This window comes from Oncorhynchus nerka, linkage group LG10 (assembly GCF_034236695.1).
Source record: "Oncorhynchus nerka isolate Pitt River linkage group LG10, Oner_Uvic_2.0, whole genome shotgun sequence".
Taxonomy (NCBI): Eukaryota; Metazoa; Chordata; class Actinopteri; order Salmoniformes; family Salmonidae; genus Oncorhynchus; species Oncorhynchus nerka.
The window spans coordinates 34,537,615-34,562,320 of NC_088405.1; the positions used below are offsets into that span (position 1 = coordinate 34,537,615).

The 24,706-nt window shown below is 43.5% G+C and overlaps 2 protein-coding genes and 1 pseudogene across 2 annotated transcripts in view; 1 reads left to right on the forward strand and 2 right to left on the reverse strand.

Moving 5' to 3' along the window:
• The window catches only part of pygb (phosphorylase, glycogen; brain), a 28,112-nt gene extending 24,456 nt beyond the window's left edge, over positions 1–3,656 (reverse strand). The window contains exon 1 of the mRNA XM_029669643.2: positions 3,287–3,656. Coding sequence (XP_029525503.1) covers positions 3,287–3,529 — 243 coding nt within the window. The 5' untranslated portion in view covers positions 3,530–3,656. The remainder of the gene's footprint in view (positions 1–3,286) is intronic.
• Positions 3,657–7,315: 3,659 nt separating this feature from the next.
• LOC115135209 (barrier-to-autointegration factor-like) lies at positions 7,316–8,221 on the forward strand. Its single transcript, XM_029669656.2, has 3 exons — positions 7,316–7,376; positions 7,559–7,686; positions 7,978–8,221. The coding sequence occupies exons 2-3, from the start codon at positions 7,561–7,563 to the stop codon at positions 8,122–8,124; spliced, it is 273 nt and encodes a 90-aa protein (XP_029525516.1). The 5' UTR covers positions 7,316–7,376; positions 7,559–7,560; the 3' UTR covers positions 8,125–8,221.
• A 1-nt stretch (position 8,222) lies between these two features.
• LOC115135208 (ectonucleoside triphosphate diphosphohydrolase 6-like) overlaps positions 8,223–24,706 on the reverse strand; it is a 38,611-nt pseudogene continuing 22,127 nt past the window's right edge.

Below are 24,706 nucleotides of genomic sequence, written 5' to 3' on the forward strand. Positions count from 1 at the left end.
GTCAGCCCTGGGGGCGCTACGGCGTGTGCTGGAGAGGGTGGCTGCCGCAGGTCTGAAGCTCCACCCCGAGAAGTGCCACTTCATGAGGAGAGAGGTGTCCTTCTTGGGCCACCGAGTGGGGAAGGAGGGGATCAGCACCATGGAGGACAAGGTAGGGGCTGTCAGAGACTGGCCCACCCCACCGACCAGCGTCAGCTGAAGAGCTTCCTGGGCCTGGCCTCGTACTACAGGAGGTTTGTACGGGGCTTCTCAAGCGTTGCTGCTCCACTGAACCGCCTGCTGCCGAAGGACAAGGCTTTCACTTGGACAGTGGAGTGTGAGGAGGCATTCAACACCCTCAAACGTGCACTGATCGAGGCCCCGTGCTCGCCCCCTGACCTCACCTTGCCCTTTATCCTGGACACAGACGCGAGCAATGTGGGCATGGGTGGGGTGCTGGCCCAGGTGGGGCCAGAGGGGAGAGAGTGGTGGCGTACTTCAGCAAAACATTTGACAAACATGAGCGCCGCTACTGTGTCACCCGGCGGGAGCTCTTGGCTGTTGTGGCTTCCGTCAAACACTTCAAGTACTACCTGGGTGGTCTGCCCTTTACTGTAAGGACTGACCACTCTGCTCTCCAGTGGCTCATGTCTTTCAGAGAGCCAGAGGGGCAGGTGGCACGCTGGTTGGAGGAGCTTCAGCCGTATGACTTCACGGTGGTGCACAGGGCAGGGGCACGCCACTCCAACGCCGACGCCATGTCCCGTCGGCCCTGTACTGCAGACGGCTGCCGCCACTGTGAACGGAGAGAGGGACGGGAGAGAGCTGCGGGCAGAGGAGGGTGTCTGTGCCACAGTGTGTCGGGCGAGCGGGCCTGTCTGCTGTGAGCTGCAGACTGTCGACGTGGCTGAATGGCGGCAGCAGCAGGGACGGGACACAGACCTACAGCCAGTGCTACAGTGGGTAGAGGCGCAGGTGAGGCCACCATGGGAAGAGGTGACAGCGCTCTCACTCGCGACCAAAGGGTTGTGGTCGAAGTTTGAGAGACTGCGGCTGGCTGATGGCGTGCTACAGCGGGCATGGAAGGAGTCAGCTACGGGAGAGGAGAGGTGGCAGGTGGTGGTCCAAAAGCATTGCGGGAGGCTGTGCTCCAGAGTACTCATGGGGGTGGGGACTGGACACTTTGGGGTCACAAAAACACTGCGCCGTCTCCGTCAGGGCTTCTACTGGGGGCAGCACAAGAGGGATGTGGAGGACTTTTGTCGCCGCTGTGACAACTGCACAGCGAGAAAGGGCCCCCAGGCCGCTCTCATGCTCAGCTCCAACAGTTCCCAGTGGGGGCTCCCATGGAGAGGGTGGGAGTGGATGTAGTTGGGCCGTTCCCCACCACAGACAGTGGAAACCGCTGGGTGCTCACGGCCATGGACTATTTCACAAAATGGCCCGAGGCCTATGCTCTGCCTGACCAGGAGGCAGAGACCATCGTCGACGCCCTGACAGCGGGGATGTTCAGCAGGTTTGGAGCTGCAGAGTCCATCCACAGCGACCAAGGCAGAAACTTTGAGTCCCGTGTGTTCGCCACCATGTGTGAGAGGCTGGGTATGCACAAGACCCGCACTTCTCCTCTCCATCCTCAAAGTGATGGCCTTGTGGAGCGCTTCAACAAAACGCTTGGACAGCAGCTGGCCATCGTCTCTTCCAAACACCAGCGTGACTGGGACAAGCACCTGCCTATGGTCCTCATGGCATGCCGCTCCGCTGTCCAAGACTCCACCTCCTGCACGCCTGCCCTCCTCATGCTGGGGAGAGATCCGCACCCCTGCGGAGATGGCGTTTGGTCGGCCCCCTGGATAGCCCTCATGTTCCTCCGGGGCCGGAGTATGCCCGGAGACTCCAGGACCGCCTGGAGACAGCCCACACCTTCGCCAGAGAGCAGCTGGTGAATGCAGGTGTGAGGCAGAAAAGGAACTATGACGTGCACACCCGGGGAAGGCACTTTGTGGCTGGGGAGCTGGTCTGGGTCTACAGCCCCTAAGGAAAAAAAGGCAGATGCCCCAAGTTGGACAGTCACTGGGTGGGACCCTGCAGTGTCCTGGAGAGGGTAGGGAGGTTGTGTACGGGTGCAGCTTCCTCCCAGGGGGAGAAAGGTGGCACTGCACCGGGACAGGTTAGCCCCATACAGAGGGGCCTCTTCTCCCAAACCCCAGGAACCCCCACAATTCCCCTCTCTGGCAATGACATTCTCCAGGCACCCACCCTCAGGTGCCGCAGACAAGGCTCCAGACAGCCCACTCCCCCTGTCTCCCCCCCTTTGTCACCTCGTGGTTCCCCAGAACCACGGACTGTATTACCCGTTCCCGCTTCCTTGTCCCCCATATCTCTGCCTTCATCCCCTGGTTCCCAGAGGGGCACTCTGCGACCATCACGGCCACGCAGGCAAAGGAGACCTCCGGGTCGCTTCAGATACTTTGTTTGTTCCCTCGGGGACGAGGGACTTTGTGGTGGGGGGCTGTGTAGCGACCCGCACAGACAGCTGTGTGTTATGTCCTAGGCTAGGAGGTGGTTGTGGTGTTCGCGGGGTCTGACATGTCAATCAACCTGCTATCTGCCAATCACGGGAATGCCTGGAATGTTCTGATGCCGGGCATCCTGGTGGTTGGCGGAGTGGCGTGGAGGGGGGTTGGGCATTGGAAGTTAAGACCAGGTTCAGCCTTTGTTCTCTCTCTCTTACGTCTGGGCTTCACAAGAGAAGGTCACGATTGGCTTGTGGGTTATCTGTCATCTATTTGGCGTGTGCTACGGCCCAAACAGTAGCCTGTGTAAAGTTGGTTCAATAAACCGTCAATTCGCAAACTCAAGCCTCTGTCTGGACAATTGTTCATTTATGATCTAGTCAGGTCATTACAATATATACGAAATGGGAGATGGACATTCACAAATTAATACATACAATATGAAAAGTAACGTACACTAAATGAAGTGTTTCGGATTTACGTACAGAATATTATGAAATGCTCTGAGACCAGGTTGCAGCCACCACTAGGAAGCTGATACAATTTTGAACAAAATAATGATTTTTCATACAGTCTATGGAAACAACTCTTTGCAGTAAATTGGGTATCCTCTTCTACACATCTGGGAATAATCAAATAGAAACTTGCAGAAACTTGCATGAAGAGCAGACCAACAATACAAATAACCACTGATTTCAAAATGCAACTGGACACATTGCATGTGCAACAAAGTAACAAGGAAACCGAATCCCATACACTTCCTGTATACTTTCGGGAGATGTTTTCGCCTTTACCTTTGGATCTTTTTCATAATAATATTGCTGAGTGCGGATCCATCTCCCAACGAGGTGGTCCCTGACTGTGTGAGCCAGGGCGAAGTAGTAATCCCGAGGGGTGGCTACATTGCGATCTTTGACAAGAGTGAAGTGAAGATGCCTGTTGAAACTTTTCTTGATTTCTACGACATCGCCCAACCCTGCAATGCCACGCACGCTGATCTGTTTTCTCTTTTCATGATCACTCAGTGGGCTGCTCATAGCTTCAGATAAACTCTACCCGAATTTGTGCAAGGTTTGAATTGATTAGAAGTTGAGTTGAGAAGATCCACGCCTGATAGCCCTTGGTGGCAGACAGTTGGTTCGTAGAAGGAAAAAAAACTTCCTCAAACACACCCCTTAATTTTATCAGTTTGGATTGATGGGAGGGGAGTGTGTTCGCACTTGTCTCTTATTGGTCAATCTGTGCGAAAAAGAAAACGTCTTGACGTCAGATCTAGAGCAAGCGTCGCGTCGATGTCGACGTCGTAATGTTCTGTAATAGTATAGTCACAGACAGAAGTGGAATTATAATGTTTGGTATAATCTAGCTACTTACACTTGTTATGAGTGTTATTTTATAGCTCAATGGTTATGGTACTGATTTATGGTATGTCGGGGCCATTTAGCTATAAGATCGGGAATGATGGTCTGTTTCCGCTTCGTTGTGGCTAGATCGTCTTACAGCGCCATCTAGTGATAGTGTCGGGGACAACAGTTGTTGACGACTAGCATTGTAGATAAACCTAACCACAGAGTTTCTAAACCTGTCTTTGGCCTAAACACTTTCCAATAGTCGACGCGTCCATACGGGTAGTTGAAGCTAAGCGCTTCCCAAAAGGAAATTCAAATACATTGCCAAATTATATAACCTAATTAGCCTTCTCCTGTCTATACAGAAATACATTAAATCATTCAAATAGGCTAGCCTACTAAAGCATGATTTGGCCAGAGGATCATTAGCCTCTTTAAAAAAAAAAAATACAATGTGGATTGTTTTAAATTGTATTACCTACAGTTGGAAAGAAACGCAGCGCTCACTGCAAATACCAAATAGATTATTGTTGACTTGCGACTGTCAGTGATATGTAGTGTATTGCTGTAAAGAGAAGACAATGAAACGACTGTAATCTCTCTTTTAGTTGCAAAAAAATGCAACTTAATTGTGAGAACAACAGTATAGCCTCTTGGCACCAGCCGGAGAGCATAGGCATCCCCGGCAAGCGCACTGTGCATAGCCAATTCAATCATTATCAAAGTTGTGCCTCTCCTTCTCATAGACCTATGGATAATGTCGTTTTTATTGATCTGTTTGTCAGTGTCAGCAGAGTAGTCTACCCTGAATATGTTTAATTAAACAATATTATGTTCATGTCTCCAGTCATACAAAGTGTAATAGAATTGCCTGAAATGTGTTTATAAAAGACACAATGTTTACCATACAAAGAAGAAACGTAGCTTGTATAGCCTATAGCCTAGGCTCATTCTACGCTACACGCCAGGGTTCTCTAACTGGCGGCTGCGTGCCGAATTTGACCCGCTGGTGATTTTATTTAGCACCCCAAGTTTTCTGAGCAAAAGATAAAATAAAAAAATATTTAAATTAACTCAGCAAGAAAAGAAAATTCCATTTTTCAGGACCCTGTCTTTCAAAGATAATTCGTAAAAATCCAAACAACTTCACATATCTTCACTGTAAAGGGTTTAAACACTGATTGCCTGCATCTAGCATATCTAGGGTGTAATCAGTATTTCAACAGTTGCAAACGAGAGTTTCTATTGGACAAATTCAGGTATTTTATCCCCGTTACGTTTTCTTCTGTTTCAGAAATGTTTTTCAACAGAATCGGCAGAATGAATACACCCTGATCACACAAACATAGTTCACTTTCATAGCAGCCACATTGTATTAATTCTAGCCTCTATGCACTCTCCTCCTCTCACCTTTCCCTTCGCTTGTGGACTTCAATGAACAACACATCAGCTGTATGTGACCAGGCAAAAAAAAAACTTTCCAAGCCAATCCATGTCATAACCGCTACACACAGCCTACATCGTTGTCCCCATATTAGCTAATGTAACATCTTAATCAACATAGCTAATAGAGCAAATTCGTTAGTAAACCTGCTACAGTCATGCAGTAACCTTACAGCTTATAGTCAGTTAGCAGTTAGACCGGTGGGCCCCGGTGGCAATAAATTAATAAAACCAAAAGCTTTGACTTGGAAGAGTTCCAGTGTTGTGTTGGATAGTTGTAGCCAGCTAGCTAACATAGCATCCCTCTGTTTGAGCCAGGTGTTTGAGTAGCTAAACTAGCCAGCCTCATTTGCTAGCTAAATAAGTCAAACTGAAAGTGAACAAAATTACATCTCTCACACTTCTCCTTCATTTTTGAAGAAATGAATTTGTTAAACTGTCTTTCTCTCTCTTTGAGTCACCACATTTTATGCAGAACTAACTATCTGTAGCATATGCTTTCAGTACCAGATTCTGATCCTTTGATTTGGTGGACAACATGTCAGTTCATGTTGCAAGAGGTCTGACAGGTTGGAGAACGTCCTCCGGAAGTTGTCATAATTGCTGTGTAAGTCTATGGAATTGGGTGACAACCAAGAGCCTCCTAGGTTTTGTATTGAAGTCAATGTACTGGCAAGAGGAAAAAGGAAGATAGCTGTCCTCCGGCTACACCATGGTGCTACTGTTAGTAATTTGATATGTAGATGGGTGAGCCGGTCAAGGATCGATTCAGACAAAGTGGTAAATTGTATGACAAGCGACAGTTTATTCAGAGTGAAGATATCTAGTACAGCGTAATTACGGCTCTTCCGTTAGCTCGTATGGAACAGCAGGAAAGAGGCCGTTAACAGTCAGCACACCCCTTATATGTGGAACAGAAAGTAGGTTGATTCTAGAAGATCGGATCTTTGGATTGGTTCAGGCTGGGTGTAGTCTGTAGTCTTCCGCCATTGGCTCAGTTGTCTGTCCGTCATCGTAGAATCCTCTTCGGGCACACAATGTTCGGCTAGAAAGGAGATTATGTGTGTGCGCTGGTTTGGCAGTTAGTGTGTAATGTGGGAGCTATCCTGTAGGGGACCCCACAGGCTTTACTGTGAGTTGTAGCCATGTATTAGCAGTAGGCTGGTCACCTGCATAAGAAATAGCATTTCTTTACACTACCCTACAGAGTGCTGTTGAGGCTACTGTAGACCTTCATTGCAAAACACTATGTTTTAATCAATTAGTTTGTGACGTGAATATATTTAGTATAGTTTAATCTAAAAAGGATAACTTTTTCAATGTTTTCCTTTAATGAAATATGAAATTCACTGAGGATGGTCCTCCCCTTCCTCCTCTGAGGAATGTTTTATTGTTGGACATAAAATACTGTAAAATCTGTTCCAAAGTATTCCCACACATAATAGAGATATACAGTATGTGATCGTATACAAATGTAAGCATGGTTTGACATTCTGTTTTAGTCCGTTTGGGTTTTTTGCTGTCAATTTGCAGTTGACAAATATTTGTAATTATGTTCAGGCCTCCTGACAATCCGCTCAAGTAAAAATCTGTGCTCTGCTGAATCTAGTTGATGATCCCAGGCTATATGCACTCAGCCATGCATTGAACGGTCTGTTTGCGAACAGTGATCGAGTTATATTATAGCCTAAATTATGACTATCCAATCTACTCATCACATTATGAATATAATGGTTTCTTACATAAGTCTGCAAATGTGATGATGCATGGAATGCTTTATTATAAAGGTGAATGTTTATGGTCAAAATAAGATTCCAAACTTGAAACTTATGCGCCGTCTATGCCATTTCCTAACATTAACCTCATTATCCTTACCTGCTACGTTATTTCACCTAACCTGCTGTTAGTTCTCCTAACCTGCTATGTAAACAGACCATCAATCCCCACCTACCATCAGTAGCCTATCGTCAATCTCATTTCATTATCTACAGGTGTTTTAGTGCGTACATTCGCGCACTTTTATAGCACGTGATCCGTCAAATCATAAACGCGTGGTAACAATTAGTGAAGGCCAGTGTGTCCGTTGTCTCGGGTAAGGACGTGAAATACAATAGTGTAAGTTATTTCAACATATGCCTACTGAAATATTAACTGGAAGCTGTAGGTACCATATGGCTCACAGACACGCCTAGAGCGAATGTTATTAGAGTGAGTTAGCACAGACAGCATAGTTGTTTGACTACTAGACCATCATTGCGCAGCTGTCTCTTCCAGAAATGTCGACCACTTCTCAGAAGCACAGAGATTTCGTTGCAGAACCCATGGGCGATAAACCGGTGACTGCACTGTCGGGAATTGGCAAGGTCTTGGGAAAAAAACTGGAGGAGCAAGGTTTTGACAGAGTAAATTTGTTCGTTTTTTACAGCGCTTCACATGCTATGCATTCTAGACTAGATTTTTTAAAATGACCTCTTAGAATGTTAACGTTAGGTCAAGTATTGTGGAGCTCCTGCACCTTAAGTTGTCAAGGCGTTGGCTTCGTGGCAAATGGGGACTGGTAAATGGTCCCCAGGACAAGGCTTGTTTTGATGATTTTCCCACCATGGACAGTAGCACCACAGTACTGACCTGCACTTAAGGGCAGGCCCACTGCAACAAAGTAATATGTAGGATAACTGCTGCATCTCCTTTAGGCCTTTGTGGTTCTGGGTCAGTACCTGCTGCTGCGGAAGGATGGGGAGCTGTTCACTGAGTGGCTGAAAGACACCAGCGGAGCCAATACCAGGAATGCTACATCCTGCTCCCAGTGCCTGAGAGAGTGGTGTGATGCATTCCTATGAGTCCCTAATGTAACATTTTAAAGATTAGAACATTCATCTGTTTATAGTGGAAATGTCAGTGGCTTGGTTTGTCTGAGCAGAATAATTTAATAAAGATGTGGAATATAAATTGTTTTATTTTATTCAAAATACATATGCCTTCATTAACCCAGTTAATTCTGAATTGTACACAGAAAATGACATTTTAGCACAATGTTATATTCAAATATCAAATATTTATCTGGTCATGCTATTTTAAACTACAGCAGTGGCATGTGCTTTATTACACAACCAACATTCATTAAGTATAAACAAACCACGCCTGCAAAAATAAAGTCAAACATCCAAAGGCAACTGGTAAAATAAACTAACATTCGGGAAACTTTGTACTTTTTCTCTGTGCAATCACTTTGGGAAAATGGCCTGAGTGTACTTTGCAGCACAGAAAAGCACTGGCATGTCATGGCAGCAACAAGTGAGGTGAAACTGGCAGCTCACTGACTGGAGGGACTCTATGTAGTGGAAAGTTGCCCCCAGAGCCCAACTAGTCTCCACTTCATCAATCTTCCTCGCCTGCTGAAAGCACACACAAATCACTTCCTTGACCATCGGATGCAGACCCATGGAAATGTATTGATTTCGATTGAATGATAAATGGCATTTCTTTGCATTTGGTTCTCACCTTAAATACTTTTTCTTTGGGAAAACCAAGCTCTTGCAGCATCCGAGAGATGTAGGTTAGATCCAGACAAAGGAAAGGATTCTCTCTGGGAATAACTGTCATTCCGTTCTTGCAAGAATTTATTAAAAGGGATAAGTCAAGTTCATATTCAGTTCAGTAGCAGCGAACCACATACAGTACACAACTGCAGCATGAGGGCGCTGTCTTACCACTTTTAGCAGCATCAATGTAATCGCTGACTTTTATAGTCCCTCCTGTTTTCTCATCTGAGTGAAAGGGGAGATTAGAATAGAACATTAAATTACTATATGAAGATATCATTAAACAAAGCAGCATATTCTTTTACACCAACTGAAGTGGCAAAAGGTCGGTAGGGTTCCTACCAATAGCGCCCAGATCCACAGCTCTGTCAGTAGTATGAAAAGGCATAGAATTCAATATCTTTGGCTTCTTCTGCCTTCTTCACCTTCTGAAACAGCAACTTCTCCACTTTCCTAAGGCAGGACTCAAATGGGCTCTCCTGAAACAGAAACAAAACTTAATACACAAGCAAATGGTCAGGTTATGCACTGTCTATAGAAGGCAATGAATTGTTTATTAAAGGTGCAATATGCAGAAATCGATCCACCGTTTCCTGTTTGCTAAAATTCTAATAGTTCGCCTAATTTCAGTTAGTGACAAAACAAGCAATTGTGTAGAGGATAGAAAATCATTGTACCACCTAAACCGCTGTGAAATATATTTTCAATATTAACCAAAAATATAGTATTTTCAGCTGGTGTATGAAACTAAAAGTCCAAATCAAATCAAATTGTATTAGTCACATGCGGCGAATACAACAGGTGTAGACCTTACAGTGAAATGCTTACTTAAAAGCCCCTAACCAACATTGCAAATTCAAAAAAATACGGATAAGAATAAGAGATATAAGTAACAAGAGCAGCAGTAAAATAACAACAGTGAGACTATTTGTATTTTTTATTTTACCTTTATTTAACTAGGCAAGTCAGTTAAGAAAAACATTCTTATTTTCAATGACGGCCTAGGAACAGTTGGTTAACTGCATTGTTCAGGGTCAGAACAGATTTTTACCTTGTCAGCTCGGGATTAGATCTTGCAACCTTTCGGTTACTAGTACAACGCTCTAACCACTAGGCTACCCGCCAATATACAGGGGGGTACCAATACAGAGTCAATGTGCGGGGGCACCGGTTAGTTGAGGTAGTATGTACATGTAGGTAGAGTAATTAAAGTGACTATGCATAGATGACAACAGAGAGTAGCAGTGGTGTAAAGAGGGGGAGAGGGGCAATGCAAATAGTCTGGGTAGCCATTTGACTAGATGTTCAGGAGTCTTATGGCTTGTGGATAGAAGCTGTTTAGAAGCCTCTTGGACCTAGACTTGGCTCTCCGGTACCGCTTGCCGTGCGGTAGCAGAGAGAACAGTCTATGACTAGGGGGGCTGGAGTCGTTGACAATTTAGGGCCTTCCTCTGACACCGCCTGGTATAGAGGTCCTGGATGGCAGGAAGCTTGGCCCTGGTAATGTACTTGGCCATTTGCACTACCCTCTGTAGTGCCTTGCGGTCAGAGGCCGAGCAGTTGCCATACCAGGCAGTGATGCAACCAGTCTCTCAATGGTGCAGCTGTAGAACCTTCTGAGGACCTATGCCAAATCTTTTCAGTCTCCTGAGGGGGAAAAGGTTTTGTCATTCCTACTTCACGACTGTCTTGGTGTGCTTGGATCGTGTTAATTTGTTGGTGATGTGGACGCCAAGGAACTTGAAGCTCTCAACCTGCTCCACTGCAGCCCCGTCGATGAGAATGAGGGCGTTCTTGGTCCTCTTTTTCCTGTAGTCCACAATCATCTCCTTTGTCTTGATCACATTGAGGGAGAGGTTGTTGTCCTGGCACCACACGGCCAGGTCTCTGACCTCCTCCTTATAGGTTGTCTCGTCGTTGATCAGGCCTAACACTGTCATGTCATCTGCAAATGTAATGATGGTGTTGGAGTCATGGCCGTGCAGTCATGAGTGAACAGGGAGGACAGGAGGGGACTGAGCACACACCACTGAGGGGCCCCTGTGTTAAGGATCAGCGTGGTGGATGTGTTGTTACCTACCCTTACCACCTGGGGACGACGCGTCAGGATGTCCAGGATCCAGTTGCAGAAGGAGGTGTTTAGTCCCAGGGTCCTTACCTTATTGATGAGCTTTGAGGGCACTATGGTGTTGAACGCTAAGCTGTAGTCAATGAATAGCATTCTCACATATGTGTTCCTTTTGTCCAGCTGGGAAAGGGCAGTGTGGAGTGCAATAAAGATTGCATCATCTGTGAATCTGTTGGGGCAGTATGCAAATTTGAGTGGGTCTAGGATTTCTGGGATGATGGTGTTGATGTGAGCCATGACCAGCCTTTCAAAGCACTTTATGGCTACAGACGTGAGTGCTACAGGTCGGTAGTCATTTAGGCAGGTTACCTTAGTGTTCTTGGGCACAGGCACTATGGTGGTATGCTTAAAACATGTTGATATTACAGACTCAGACAGGGAGAGGTTGAAAATGTCAGTGAAGACACTTGCCAGTTGATAATCCGTCTGGCCCTGCGACCTTGTGAATGTTGACCTGTTTAAAGGTCTTACTCACGTCGGCTGCAGGAGAGCATGATCACACAGTCTTCCAGAACAGCTGGTGCTCTCATGCATGTTTCAGTGTTATTTGCCTCGAAGCGAGCATAGAAGTGGTTTAGCTCGTCTAGTAGGCTCGTGTCACTGGGCAGCTCTCGGCTGTGCTTCCCTTGTAGTCTGTAATGGTTTGCAAGCCCTGTCACATCCGACGAGCGTCGGTATAGTACGATTCGATCTTAGTCCTGTATTGATGCATTGCCTGTTTGATTGTTCGTCGGAGAGCATAACAGGATTTCTTATAAGCTTCCGGGTTAGAGTCCCGCTCCTTGAAAGCGGCAGCTCTAGCCTTTAGCTCAGTGTGGATGCTCCCTGTAATCCATGGCTTCTGGTTGGGGTATATACGTATGGTCACTATGGGGACGACGTCATCTATGCACTTATTGATGAAGCCAAAGACTAATGTTGTGTACTCCTCAATGCCATCGGAGGAATCACGGAGCATATTCCAGTCCTGTAGCTTAGAATCTGCTTCATCTGACCACTTTTTTATTGATATAGTCATTTTTTGCTTGTAAGCAGGAATCAGGAGGATAGAATTATGGTTAGATTTGCCAAATGGAGGGCGAGGGAGAGCTTTGTATGCATCTCTATGTGTGGAGTATAGGTGGTCCAGAGTTCTTTTTCCTCTGGTTGCACATTTAACATGCTGCTAGAAATTTGGTAAAACGGATTTAAGTTTCCCTGCATTAAAGTCCCCGGATACTAGGAGTGCCGCCTCTAGGTGAGCGTTTTCTTGTTTGCTTTTGGCGGAATACAGCTCATTCAATGCTGTCTTAATGCCAGCCTCTGATTGTGGTGGTATGTAAAGAGCTATGAAGAATACAGATGAAAACTCTCTCGGTAGGTAGTGTGGTCTACAGCTTATCATGAGATACTCTACCTCAGGCAAGCAATAGCTCGAGACTTCCTTAGATATCATGCACCGGCTGTTATTTACAAAAATACATAGCCCACGCCCCTTGTCTTACCAGACGCCGCTGTTCTATCCTGCTGGTACATCGTATAACCAGCCAGCTGTTACAGTTTTTAGTGTCGCGTTGGTAGTTAAATCTTCCGCGTAACTCGTCGATTTTATTCTCCAAGGATTGCATGTTTGCTAGCAGAATAGAGGGAAGTGGGGGTTTATTCGATCGCCTACGAATTCCCGCCCTTCGGCCCCTCTTTCTCGGCCTCCTCTTCACGCAGATCACGGGGATCGGGGCCTGTTCCTGAGGAAGCAGTATATCCTTTGCGTCGGGCTTGTCAGTGTCGTGAAAGGATAAAAATAATTCTGCTAGACCGTGGTGAGTAATCGCAGTCCTGATGTCTAGAAGTTATTTTCAGTCATCAGACGGTAGCAGCAACATTATGTACAAAATAAGTAAACAGATAAGTTACAAACAACGCAAATAAATGAATAAAAAACAAATCAGCAGGGAGTACTTAAAACGTCTGCCTTCTCCGGCGCCATCTTAAAAGACGCAAAAACAAAACTTAAGAATGGGAATCATAGAAATATCGCACATAGAACAGATCTACCACTTCTTAGAGTTGCTTTCAATGAGAATTACAGATCTATGTCTCACATTTCTATGTGAATTTGACAATTGGTATTTAGCATTAGTAATATTATTGTTAAGTTAGTTATTCATCTATTTTTACTGTACCTGCTTTCTTGGCCCTTCACAGTATACAGAACTTCTGCATGTTCCCATTGGCCAGAGTCCGGGGCCAAGCAGGGACTTATTAGCTCTGTGCTGCTGCCCTCTACTGTTTAAAATAGAACAGAGAACGCACTGAGAATTGTAGCTCAAACTGTAGCTCATGTTTTGGTACACATGCAGGATATATCTCTATATAGATATATAGAAGCTATGGCTGGAGAAGGCTACATCTTTTTTAAGAGCTCTTATAAAAAAAATAAACAATGAACTAATGTGGTGTTGCCGTTTGGCCAACAATTTCCAATATAAGTCAAATGCTGTAAGGGGACACAGCATCTGAAATTGCTGTGCTCCAACATAGGTTTTATGGCTATTGGCCATTGGCCAACATCTGTTGGCACACTAAAAAGCAACCCTATAACCAAAAAAGCATTGAGTGAACATTGAGAATAAATAGATAAAACAAACAAATGTATCAACAAAGAAATCTGATTAAAATTCAAATGTCTAAAATGCAAATCCCCATGGAGAACTGCATCCGGGGCATTCGACTGATGGCAGTTCTTAAAGCCAGGCATCAACTAAATCACAGCAACAGCTGGCATGCAAGGAATTAATCTTGGTCCATGTTATTAAAAGATTAGATAATGGCTTATTTATCGGGACGGGGAGGGTCTTTAAAGGCAACGATGAAAGCAAATTGAAAAACCACATACAAGGCTGTCCCTCGATTCTTCCCAAGACAGCTAGTCTTGCCGACATCAAGCCTAGACCAAGGTAGCTGTGCAAGACAGAAAGCAGAATCAGTGTGTGACACACATAAATAAGATTGAGAGAGGTGTGTGTCAGAGTTTGTATAGTCATAGTTTGAACAATGATTGTGCACTGTGCAACATGCAACCAAACTTAGCAGGGTCATACACACTAAACTGAGGACAGAAAGAATACTACCGTTTCTATGCACCTCTCTGAACAACATCGCCGAAGGTTGATTTTCAGGAAAGCCAAATACTAAACAATATTTCCCACCAAAGCTGTTTTAGCGCATTAACTTAGTATAAGATATGATTAAGCCAAACATGTAAGAGTGTATTTGACATATACTGCCATTGACATTTGTTGTGCAGGGCCAGATCCAGTCACACGCTGCTGGCTAAAAAAGTTTCAAATTCAGAGGCTGAGCTAAGACCTTCAAAAGTCAATCAGCTATAAAACAGTTTTGCTTTGAGTTAAAACTTTGCTTTGAATGGGAAGTCATATTTTACAATGCAAGACTGCGCAACCTAGTTAGTTCAAAACTAATTTTAGAGGGCAACAGCCAGCAGACGAGGGTTTAAACCAGCAACTCTTGCAGTTATGCAAGCACACCACCTGTGCCTTAAGGTTCAGACCTTTTGTCAGAGTCCGCATTACAGGTTACAATAGCACTGCCAATGACAGGCTTTGCATATGGAAATGTTATATAATGCTAGAGGTCAACCGATTATGATTTTTCAACGCCGATACCGATTATTGGAGGACAAAAAAAGCAGATAACGATTAATCGGCCAATTAAAAAAAAATGTATTTGTAATAATGACAATTACAACAATACTGAATGAACACTTATTTTAACTTAATATAATACATCAATAAAATCAATTTAGCCTCAAGTAAATAATGAAACATGTTCAATTTGGTTTAAATAATGCAAAAACAAAGTGTTGGAGAAGAAAGTAAAAGTGCAATATGTGCTATGTAAGAAAGCTAACGTTTGAGTTCCTTGCTCAGAACATGAGAACATATGAAAGCTGGTGGTTCCTTTTAACATGGGCATTCAATATTCCCAGGTAAGAAGTTTTAGGTTGTAGTTATTATAGGAATTATAGGACTATTTCCCTCTATACCATCTGTATTTCATTAACCTTTGAGTATTGGATGTTCTTACAGGCACTTTAGTATTGCCAGTGTAACAGTATAGCTTCTGTCCCTCTCCTTGCTCCTCCCTGAGCCCGAACCAGCAACACAACGACAACAGCCACCATCGAAGCAGCGTTACCCATGCAGAGCAAGGGGAACAACTACTAAAAGGCTCAGAGCGAGTGATGTTTGAAACGCTATTAGCGTGCGCTAACTAGCTAACCATTTCACTTCGGTTACACCAGCCTCATCTCAGGAGTTGATAGGCTTGAAGTCATAAAACAGCGCAATGCTTGACGGACAACGAAGAGCTGCTGGAAAAACACATGAAAGTGCTGTTTGAATGAATGTTTACACGCCTGCTTCTGCCTACCACCGCTCAGTCAGATACTTGTATGCTTGTATGCTCAGTCAGATTATATGCAATGCAGGACACGCTAGATAATATCTAGTAATATCATCAACCATGTGTAGTTAACTAGTGATTATGATTGATTGTTTTTTTTACAAGATAAGTTTAATGCTAGCTAGCAACTTACCTTGGCTTACTGCATTCGCGTAACAGACAGTCTCCTTGTGGAGTGCAACGAGAGAGAGGCAGGTCGTTATTGCGTTGGACTAGTTAACTGTAAGGTCGCAAGATTGGAGCTGACAAGGTGAAAATCTGGCGTTCTGCACCTGAACGAGGCAGTTAACCCACCGTTCCTAGGCCGTCATTGAAAATAAGAATGTGTTCTTAACTGACTTGCCGAGTTAAATAAAGGTATAAAAAATATTTTACAAATAATTTACGTTTTTTATTTGTATTATTATTAATATATATATATATATATATATATATGTTGTTTTTAATCGGAGCCCAAAAATACCGGCCAAAATCGGCCATTCCGATTAAACAGTCGACCTCTAATATATACACTGCTCAAAAAAATAAAGGGAACACTAAAACAACACAATGTAACTCCAAGTCAATCACACTTCTGTGAAATCAAACTGTCCACTTAGGAAGCAACACTGATTGACAATAAATTTCACATGCTGTTGTGCAAATGGAATAGACAACAGGTGGAAATTATAGGCAATTAGCAAGACACCCCCAATAAAGGAGTGGTTCTGCAGGTGGTGACCACGGACCACTTCTCAGTTCCTATGCTTCCTGGCTGATGTTTTGGTCACTTTTGAATGCTGGCGGTGCTTTCACTCTAGTGGTAGCATGAGACGGAGTCTACATCCCACACAAGTGGCTCAGGTAGTGCAGCTCATCCAGGATGGAACATCAATGCGAGCTGTGGCAAGAAGGTTTGCTGTGTCTGTCAGCGTAGTGTCCAGAGCATGGAGGCGCTACCAGGAGACAGGCCAGTATATCAGGAGACGTGGAGGAGGCCGTAGGAGGGCAACAACCCAGCAGCAGGACCGCTACCTCCACCTTTGTGCAAGGAGGAGCACTGCCAGAGCCCTGGCAGATAGGCAAATTCGAAGAAGATTGGCAAATTCGCCACTGGCACCCTGTGCTCTTCAAGGATGAAAGCAGGTTCACACTGAGCACATATGACAGAGTCTGGAGACGCCGTGGAGAACGTTCTGCTGCCTGTAACATCCTCCAGCATGACCGGTTTGGCGGTGGGTCAGTCATGGTGTGGGGTGGCATTTCTTTGGGGGGCCGCACAGCCCTCCATGTGCTCGCCAAGGTAGCCTGACTGCAATTAGGTACCGAGATGAGATCCTCAGACCCCTTGTGAGACCATATGCTGGTGCGGTTGACCCTGGGTTCCTCCAAATGCAAGACAATGCTAGACCTCATGTGGCTGGAGTGTGTCAGCAGTTCCTGCAAGAGGAAGTGTGTATACACTGCTCAAAAAAAATAAAGGGAACACATCCTAGATCTGAATGAATGAAATATTCTTATTACTTTTTTTCTTTACATAGTTGAATGTGCTGACAACAAAATCACACAAAAATTATCAATGGAAATCAAATTTATCAACCCATGGAGGTCTGGATTTGGAGTCACACTCAAGATTAAAGTGGAAAACCACACTACAGGCTGATCCAACTGATGTAATGTCCTTAAAACAAGTCAAAATGAGGCTCAGTAGTGTGTGTGGCCTTCATGTGCCTGTATGACCTCCCTACAACGCCTGGGCATGCTCCTGATGAGGTGGCGGATGGTCTCCTGAGGGATCTCCTCCCAGATCTGGACTAAAGCATCCGCCAACTCCTGGACAGTCTATTGGTGGATGGAGCGAGACATTATGTCCCAGATGTGCTAAATTGGATTCAGGTCTGGGGAACGGGCGGGCCAGTCCATAGTATCAATGCCTTCCTCTTGCAGGAACTGCTGACACACTCCAGCCACATGAGGTCTAGCATTGTCTGGGAAGACTGAATCTGCAATAGGTAAGCAGCTTGGTTTGAAGAAATCAACTGTGGGTGCAATTATTAGGAAATGGAAGACATACAAGACCACTGATAATCTCCCTCGATCTGGGGCTCCACGCAAGATCTCACCCCATGGGGTCAAAATTATCACAAGAACGGTGAGCAAAAATCCCAGAACCACACGGGGGGACCTAGTGAATGACCTGCAGAGAGCTGGGACCAAAGTAACAAAGCCTACCATCAGTAACACACTACGCCGCCAGGGACTCAAATCCTGCAGTGCCAGACGTGTCGCCCTGCTTAAGACAGTACATGTCCAGGCCCGTCTGAAGTTTGCTAGAGAGCATTTAGATGATCCAGAAGAAGATTGGGAGAATGTCATATGGTCAGATTAAACCAAAATATAACTTTTTGGTAAAAACTCAACTCGTCGTGTTTGGAGGACAAAGAATGCTGAGTTGCATCCAAAGAACACAATACCTTCTGTGAAGCATGGGGTGGAAACATCATGCTTTGGGGCTGTTTTTCTGCAAAGGGACCAGGACGACTGATCCGTGTAAAGGAAAGAATGAATGGGGCCACGTATTGTGAGATTTTGAGTGAAAACCTCCTTCGATCAGCAAGGGCATTGAAGATGAAACGTGGCTGGGTCTTTCAGCATGACAATGATCCCAAACACACCTCCCGGGCAACGAAGGAGTGGCTTCGTAAGAAGCATTTCAAGGTCCTGGAGTGGCCTAGCCAGTCTCCAGATCTCAACCCCATAGAAAATCTTTGGAGGGAGTTGAAAGTCCCAAAACATCACTGCTCTAGAGTAGATCTGCATGGAGGAATGGGCCAAAATACCAGCAACAGCGTGTGAAAACCTTGTGAAGACTTACAGAAAACATTTGACCTCTGTCATTGCCATCAAAGGGTATAAAGTATTGAGATAAACTTTTGTTATTGACCAAATACTTATTTTCCACCATAATTTGCAAATAAATTAATAAAAAATAATACAACGTGATTGTCTGGATTTTTTTTCTAATTTTGTCTGTCATAGTTGAAGTGTACCTATGATGAACATTTACAGGCCTCTCATCTTTTTAAGTGGGAGAACTTGCACAATTGGTGGCTGACTAAATACTTTTTTGCCCGACTATGTGTATATATATATATATATATGTATGTGTGTGTATATATATATATATATATATGTATATGTATATATATACACACACACACACACCAAAAAAAAAAATCTTAATATTTTATTTAAAAAAACTTTTTAATTTTTTTTTATTGTTATTATATATTTTAACTTTTTTTTTCTTCTTTTTTTTAAAAGTCTGTCACATCTGTGAATGTGGAATGTGTTTTGTTGGTTGATTGAAAAACAAGAAAACTTAATAAAACTTTAAATTGAAAAAAAAAAGACCATCCAAATTATGGCAAGAACAGCTCAAATAAGCAAAGAGAAACGACAGTCCATCATGACTTCAAGACATGAAGGTCAGTCAATATGGAACATTTCAATAACTTTTAAAGTTTCTTCAAGTGCAGTCACAAAAACCATCAAGCGCTATGAGGAAACTGGCTCTCATGAGGACCGCCACAGGAAAGGAAGACCCAGACTTACCTCTACTGCAGAGGATAAGTTCATTAGAGTTACCAGCCTCAGAAACTGCAGGCCAAATAAATACTTCAGAGTTCAAGTATCAGACACAGTTCAGAGGAGACTGTGTAAATCAGGCCTTTGTGGTCGAATTGCTGCAAAGAAACCACTAATTTAGGCTGTTTTAAGAAAGGTTTGAATCCTAAGCAACCTGTCTACACATTGTTTGAAGTACAATAGATCATCATAAATACTGTAGTAGCTCAAAGCTGTGTGCTGAAAAACCTTGGTAGAGCATATGGGTGGAGTAGGCATTGTGGTGCTCATGTGAATTTCCTTTATTTTTCAGCTTCAGACCAATGCCTACTTCTCACTTAAAACATTTTATTTATTTTTTTAAACAGCAATAAGTTCCCCCCCAATTAAATCATGTTAGAGGACAAAATAGACCAGTTTGTTGTGACATGGTAGTGACCAGTTTGCAGTTGGATGCACCACACTGCAGGTTTGACATAAAGACGGAACCCACTGGGCACAGACGTCAATTCAACGTCCATTCCACATTGGTTCAACATAATATCATGACCAGCATGTACCCAGTGGGAAGAGGGCTTCCCAAAGAGCACAACTATCTGTCTAAACACAGTGCATGGTAGTACCTGTGTGAGTAGAGTGTGTGGGTGCTGTTGAACATCTGAAATGATGTCATGTAATCGATGGGTGAGGCCCAGATGGTCTTCTGGAGAGAAAAAAAAGATGCAAAACATAAATTATCATTGTGTGGCTGTATAAATTTGCAAGCAAAACATTATTTCTAGATGTAAACGTCAGAATCAAACATGTTTTCTTACATTAACCTTGGCAATTCCTGGTTGACCAGCTACAGCTTATACAACATATCACACTGTGCTGTTCGACATCAAACCGACAAAAAGGATCTACTCAATAAGGAGAAAAAAACTGCCACAATCTGCAAACCAATTTCATCCCTAAAGCGTGAATGGCTTGCCGGGAGAGTTTAAACTCTTTGAAAAGCAGTGTAATGACATGGTAAATTGGTCCTCAATCCCTCGTGTACAAGACCTGACCTAGTTAAGGAACAAGAAACACCCCCCTCCCATCCAACCTAATGCCCAACGTTTATTTACCAGCCCTTTAGGATTAGCGGGGCATTTGCAGATTAAGCCCTAAAATGAGAGGCCATCCTGGTAGTTTGTGTTGCTTTAGAGAAGAGATCTGGCTTCATTGTGTATGTGTGTGAAAGAGCGAGAGAGACCGACTGTGGGCATGAGCGTCCGCTATCAAACAGAGGTGCCTTATTGTACCTCATCCTGAGGGGAGAAGGTGATCTGAGTGGACCCCCCTCCCAAATCCAGCATCCCCACAGTGGGTGTGTCAGAGCCATGGAGACCCCCTGCAGAGAGAGCAGGAGAGGGGTTGGGGTGGGGGGGCAGTACCAGTTTGGTCACCAAAGAGGAACTGGGGATGCAGCGCTAGGCTATTCCAATAACAGGTAATCAAAATGTCTTGTCCAGAATATTAATCTATATTGCTGGTGTTCTGTTTATGTACCAGAATTAAGCCTGTTCTGAACATTGAGTTTGGGGCCAGGGCCCCGGAGGGTGAGGGTGGTAGGGTCAGTACAGGATGCCTTTAGTTCAATCCGTCACGCCAAGTAAACACTGACCCCTCAACACACCACACTAAGGCCTGACCCTTTTACTCAGATATTGACCATATTTGGGTAGAGATGGTCACATCCCCAATGGAATTAATTTTCTCTTACATATAGTACTCCTAATCTTGAATCTTAATCTATATCGATCCTTACCAATGCTACTTATGCCAGTAGTAACTGACAGTAATCAAAGATTGAAACTATCTCACCTATGAGGAAGTTGACTGTGATCCAAGCAGAGATCCCTTTGAGGAGAAAAAGAGATGGTGATTTACCTCACCCCCCTTAAATCAATCCTTCATAAGACATGTATAACATGTATACATAGTTTGTATTGAAATCATTTAAACACGTATTAAAGTTGATCATGGAACAGTGCTTAAGGTTAACTATTTAGGTCAAAAGAGATGACACTGTTTGATGCCATAATATATGTACTCTACCGGTCAAAAGTTTTGGAACACCTACACATTCAAGGGTTTTTCTTTATTTTTTACTATTTTCTACATTGTAGAATAATAGTGAAGACATCAACTATGAAATAACACATATGGAATCATGTAGTAACCAAAAAAAGTGTTAAACTAATCAAAATAGGTTTTAGATTTGAGATCCTTCAAATAGCCACCCATTGCCTTGATGACAGTTTTGGACACACTTGGCATTCTCTCAACCAGCTTCATGAGGTAGTCACCTGGAATGCATTTCAATTAGCAGGGTGCCTTGTTAAAAGTTCATTTGTGGAATTTCTTTCCTTCTTAATGCATTTGAGCCAATCATTTGTGTTGTGACAAGGTGAGCGGGTATACAGAAGATAGCCCTAATTGGTAAAAGACCAAGTCCATATTATGGCAAGAACAGCTCAAATAAGCAAAGAGAAACAACAGTCCATCATGACTAAGACATGAAGGTCAGTCAACATGGAAAATTAAGAACTTTTAAATGTTTCTTCAAGTGCAGTCGCAAAAACCATCAAGCGCTATGATTAAACTGGCACTCATGAGGACCGCCACAGGAATGGAAGACCCAGAGTTACCTCTGCTGCAGAGCATAAGTTCATTAGAGTTACCAGCCTCAGACATTTTAGCCCAGATAAATGTGTCAGAGTTCAAGTAACAGACACTGTTCAGAGTAGACTGTAGCCTTTGTGGTCAAATTGCTGCAAAGCAACCACTACTAAAGGACAACAATAAGGAGAAGAGACTTACTTGGTCCAAGAAACACGAGCAATGGACATTAGACCGGTGGAAACTTGCCATTTGGTCTGGAGTCCAAATTGGAGATTTTTGGTTCCAACCGCCGTGTCTTTGTGAGACACGGTGTGGGTGAACGGATGATCTCCACATGTGTATTTCCCACCATAATGCATGGAGGAGGAGGTGTTATGGTGTGGGGGTGCTTTGCTGGTGACACTGTATGTGATTTATTTAGAATTCAAGGCACACTTAACCAGCATGGATACCACAGCATTCTGCAGCGATACGCCATCCCATCTGGTTTGGGCTTAGTTGTTTTCAACAGGATAATGACCCAACACACCTCCTGGCTGTGCAAGGGCTATTTTACCAAGAAGGAGAGTGATGGAGTGCTGCATCAGATGACCTGGCCATCACAATCCCCCGACCTCAACCAAATTGAGTTTGGGATGAGTCGGACCGTAGAGGGAAGGAAAAGCAACCAACAAGTGCTCAGCATATGTGGGAAGTCCTTCAAGACTGTTTGCAAAGCATTCCAGGTGAAGCTGGTTGAGAGAATGCCAAGAGCTGGGCTAAGCTGTCATCAAGGCAAAGGGTGGCTATTTGAAGAATCTCAAATATAAAATATATTTGGATATGTTTAACACTTGTTTACTACATGATTCCATATGTGTTATTTCATAGTTCTGATGTCTACACTATTATTCTACAATGTAGAAAATAGTAAAAATAAAGAAAAACCCTTGAATGAATAGGTGTTCTAAACCTTTTGACCGGTTGTGTATATTGCACATTGTTTGCACTTTGAGTATGACTCCATTGTGTGCATCAGTGCATTTAACAACACAAATGACCCTTTCCTAGTTTATGGACTTTTACAGTAGGATGTTAAAAAGCTATTTACATTTACAAACAAACTTCAAAACAGAATGATGTGCTATAAGTCAAAACCACCATACGTTGTCACTTAGCTACCATGCACTTTGTTCACTTCATCTGTCCTGCATCCCTCAAATTCTACTTAGTTTTTGCATTAACAAGTCTGTTCAAATCAGAGAAGTCTGAGTAATCTCAGTTAGGCTAAGCGTCTGAGGCAAGAGTGGCAAAAATCTAACTGATAAGGCGGCGAAATCCGTTTATGGATCGAGTGGGAGTTTAGCATTTCAGCTCAGCAATGACGCCAGGGGAATGTGTCTATTAGGCAAAAAATGTGAACTTCAAAGTTAATTCAGTAATCATAAAATGCATTTTTCCAAGGGTCAGGTCACCTCCACTGTAACAAGCTGATAGACTTGGGGAAAGAAGAAAAAATATTCAGCCTCAGAAATGAATGGCGGATAATCGGTTTGCAGAGATTAAACGGAACATTATCCTACAGTCCCCTAATTGCTTGTATGAACTACTTTAAAAGGATTGGATTAAAATATTTTGTGTATTGCTTGTGCCCATATCAAACATGCCTTTCAACAAAAACACCAAGGTATATATTATTTCTATATAACAACCGTATTAAAGCATCAATGTCCACGATATTGGCAGAGAATTGAAGGGTCAGTGCTGGGGCAAAGGACCAGAATTTAATAGCCACAGTGGCCCTGTCTGCCACCAAACAGCTGGATGTTGATCAAACAAGCCAGTAATGGACCAGAGAGGGCCTGGCCTCTATCATCTGGCCGTCCCACTGGACAGATGGGAATAGTGGCTGTGTGGTTCTGAAGGTCAAAGAGGGTCCCAGTCCAGGACCAACTCCATTAGTTGTGAATGTATTACTGTAGTTCTGCACTCAAGTCAAAGTTTTGCTATTATTATTCATGGAGGTTAAAGCATAGATTGACATGAAGTTAGCGAATTATGGAAAAGCAAGTTAAGTCCCTCGGTATGCATTGGTAAAATCAGGGTCAGGTGAAACTGAGTGACTTCTCTATCTCTCTCAGACCCAATGCAACACTTACCACATTTACATACGAGTAAAGTCATACTGTATACAACATTTAAAAAACACAACAGTTGTGATGGAAACAAGAAGTCTTGGTACAATTTAATAAGTGCAGAAAGATAATTTGTTCATTCAACATCGTGGGATCTTTTTGTGTCTGTAAAATAAATTATGTGAGGTGGAGATGCCTTTATGTGCAAATATTGATATAAACCATATTGAAGTAAATTTGGAGTCACATGATGATGGTGTGTGGTCCTCGACTCGGGATACCATGCAGTTTTAGGCGACAGATTAAATAAATTATGAACCTCACAGGGTGGTTAAAGTGCACGATGAGCTTAATGCCCCTTTCCAATACATATCGAGGATCTTATTCTTTTGACATGATGATCGATGCTTGCAGTTTGACAAAAATATTCTCGCTCTTTCCATAATAATATCATATAGACTAGCCTACCCACACTAGTGCTGAGCAACTAACTAAAATCTTTGTCGGTTTTCAAACAACTAATTGACTGAGATCAGTTCCAACCTGGTGAGCTCAATGCACACATTGTGCAGTTTCTCTAGAGATAAATCAGATCAAGCCCAAACTGCGCGATGTAGTAAAGAGTTGTAGTTTCAAACAGGCCAAGGTTCTACATAGTGTAGCACAATTTTTTTTTATAAACTACAACGACCATAATCCATTGTGCATCTACTTGTCCCGTCTGTTTCTTTTACACCTGCTTCATGAAATAGACAGACAATGCGTGATCGAGAGATAGAGATGCTTTGCGACGCAACTGCTGTCTAAATGAAAATACATCATCTGCATGATTGATAATTGGTATTCAGCAGTCATAAAACTATGCCTTATTTACTTTGAAGAACTAATAAAATGGTGATTTTATCAGACAGCATAG

Excerpts from the sequence above, each read along its gene's own strand:
- LOC115135209 (XM_029669656.2), top strand. The coding sequence starts at position 7,561 with ATGTCGACCACTTCTCAGAAGCACAGAGATTTCGTTGCAGAACCCATG. Across the intron at positions 7,687-7,977 it reads AGGAGCAAGGTTTTGACAGA|GCCTTTGTGGTTCTGGGTCA; the intron begins GTAAATTTGTTC and ends CATCTCCTTTAG.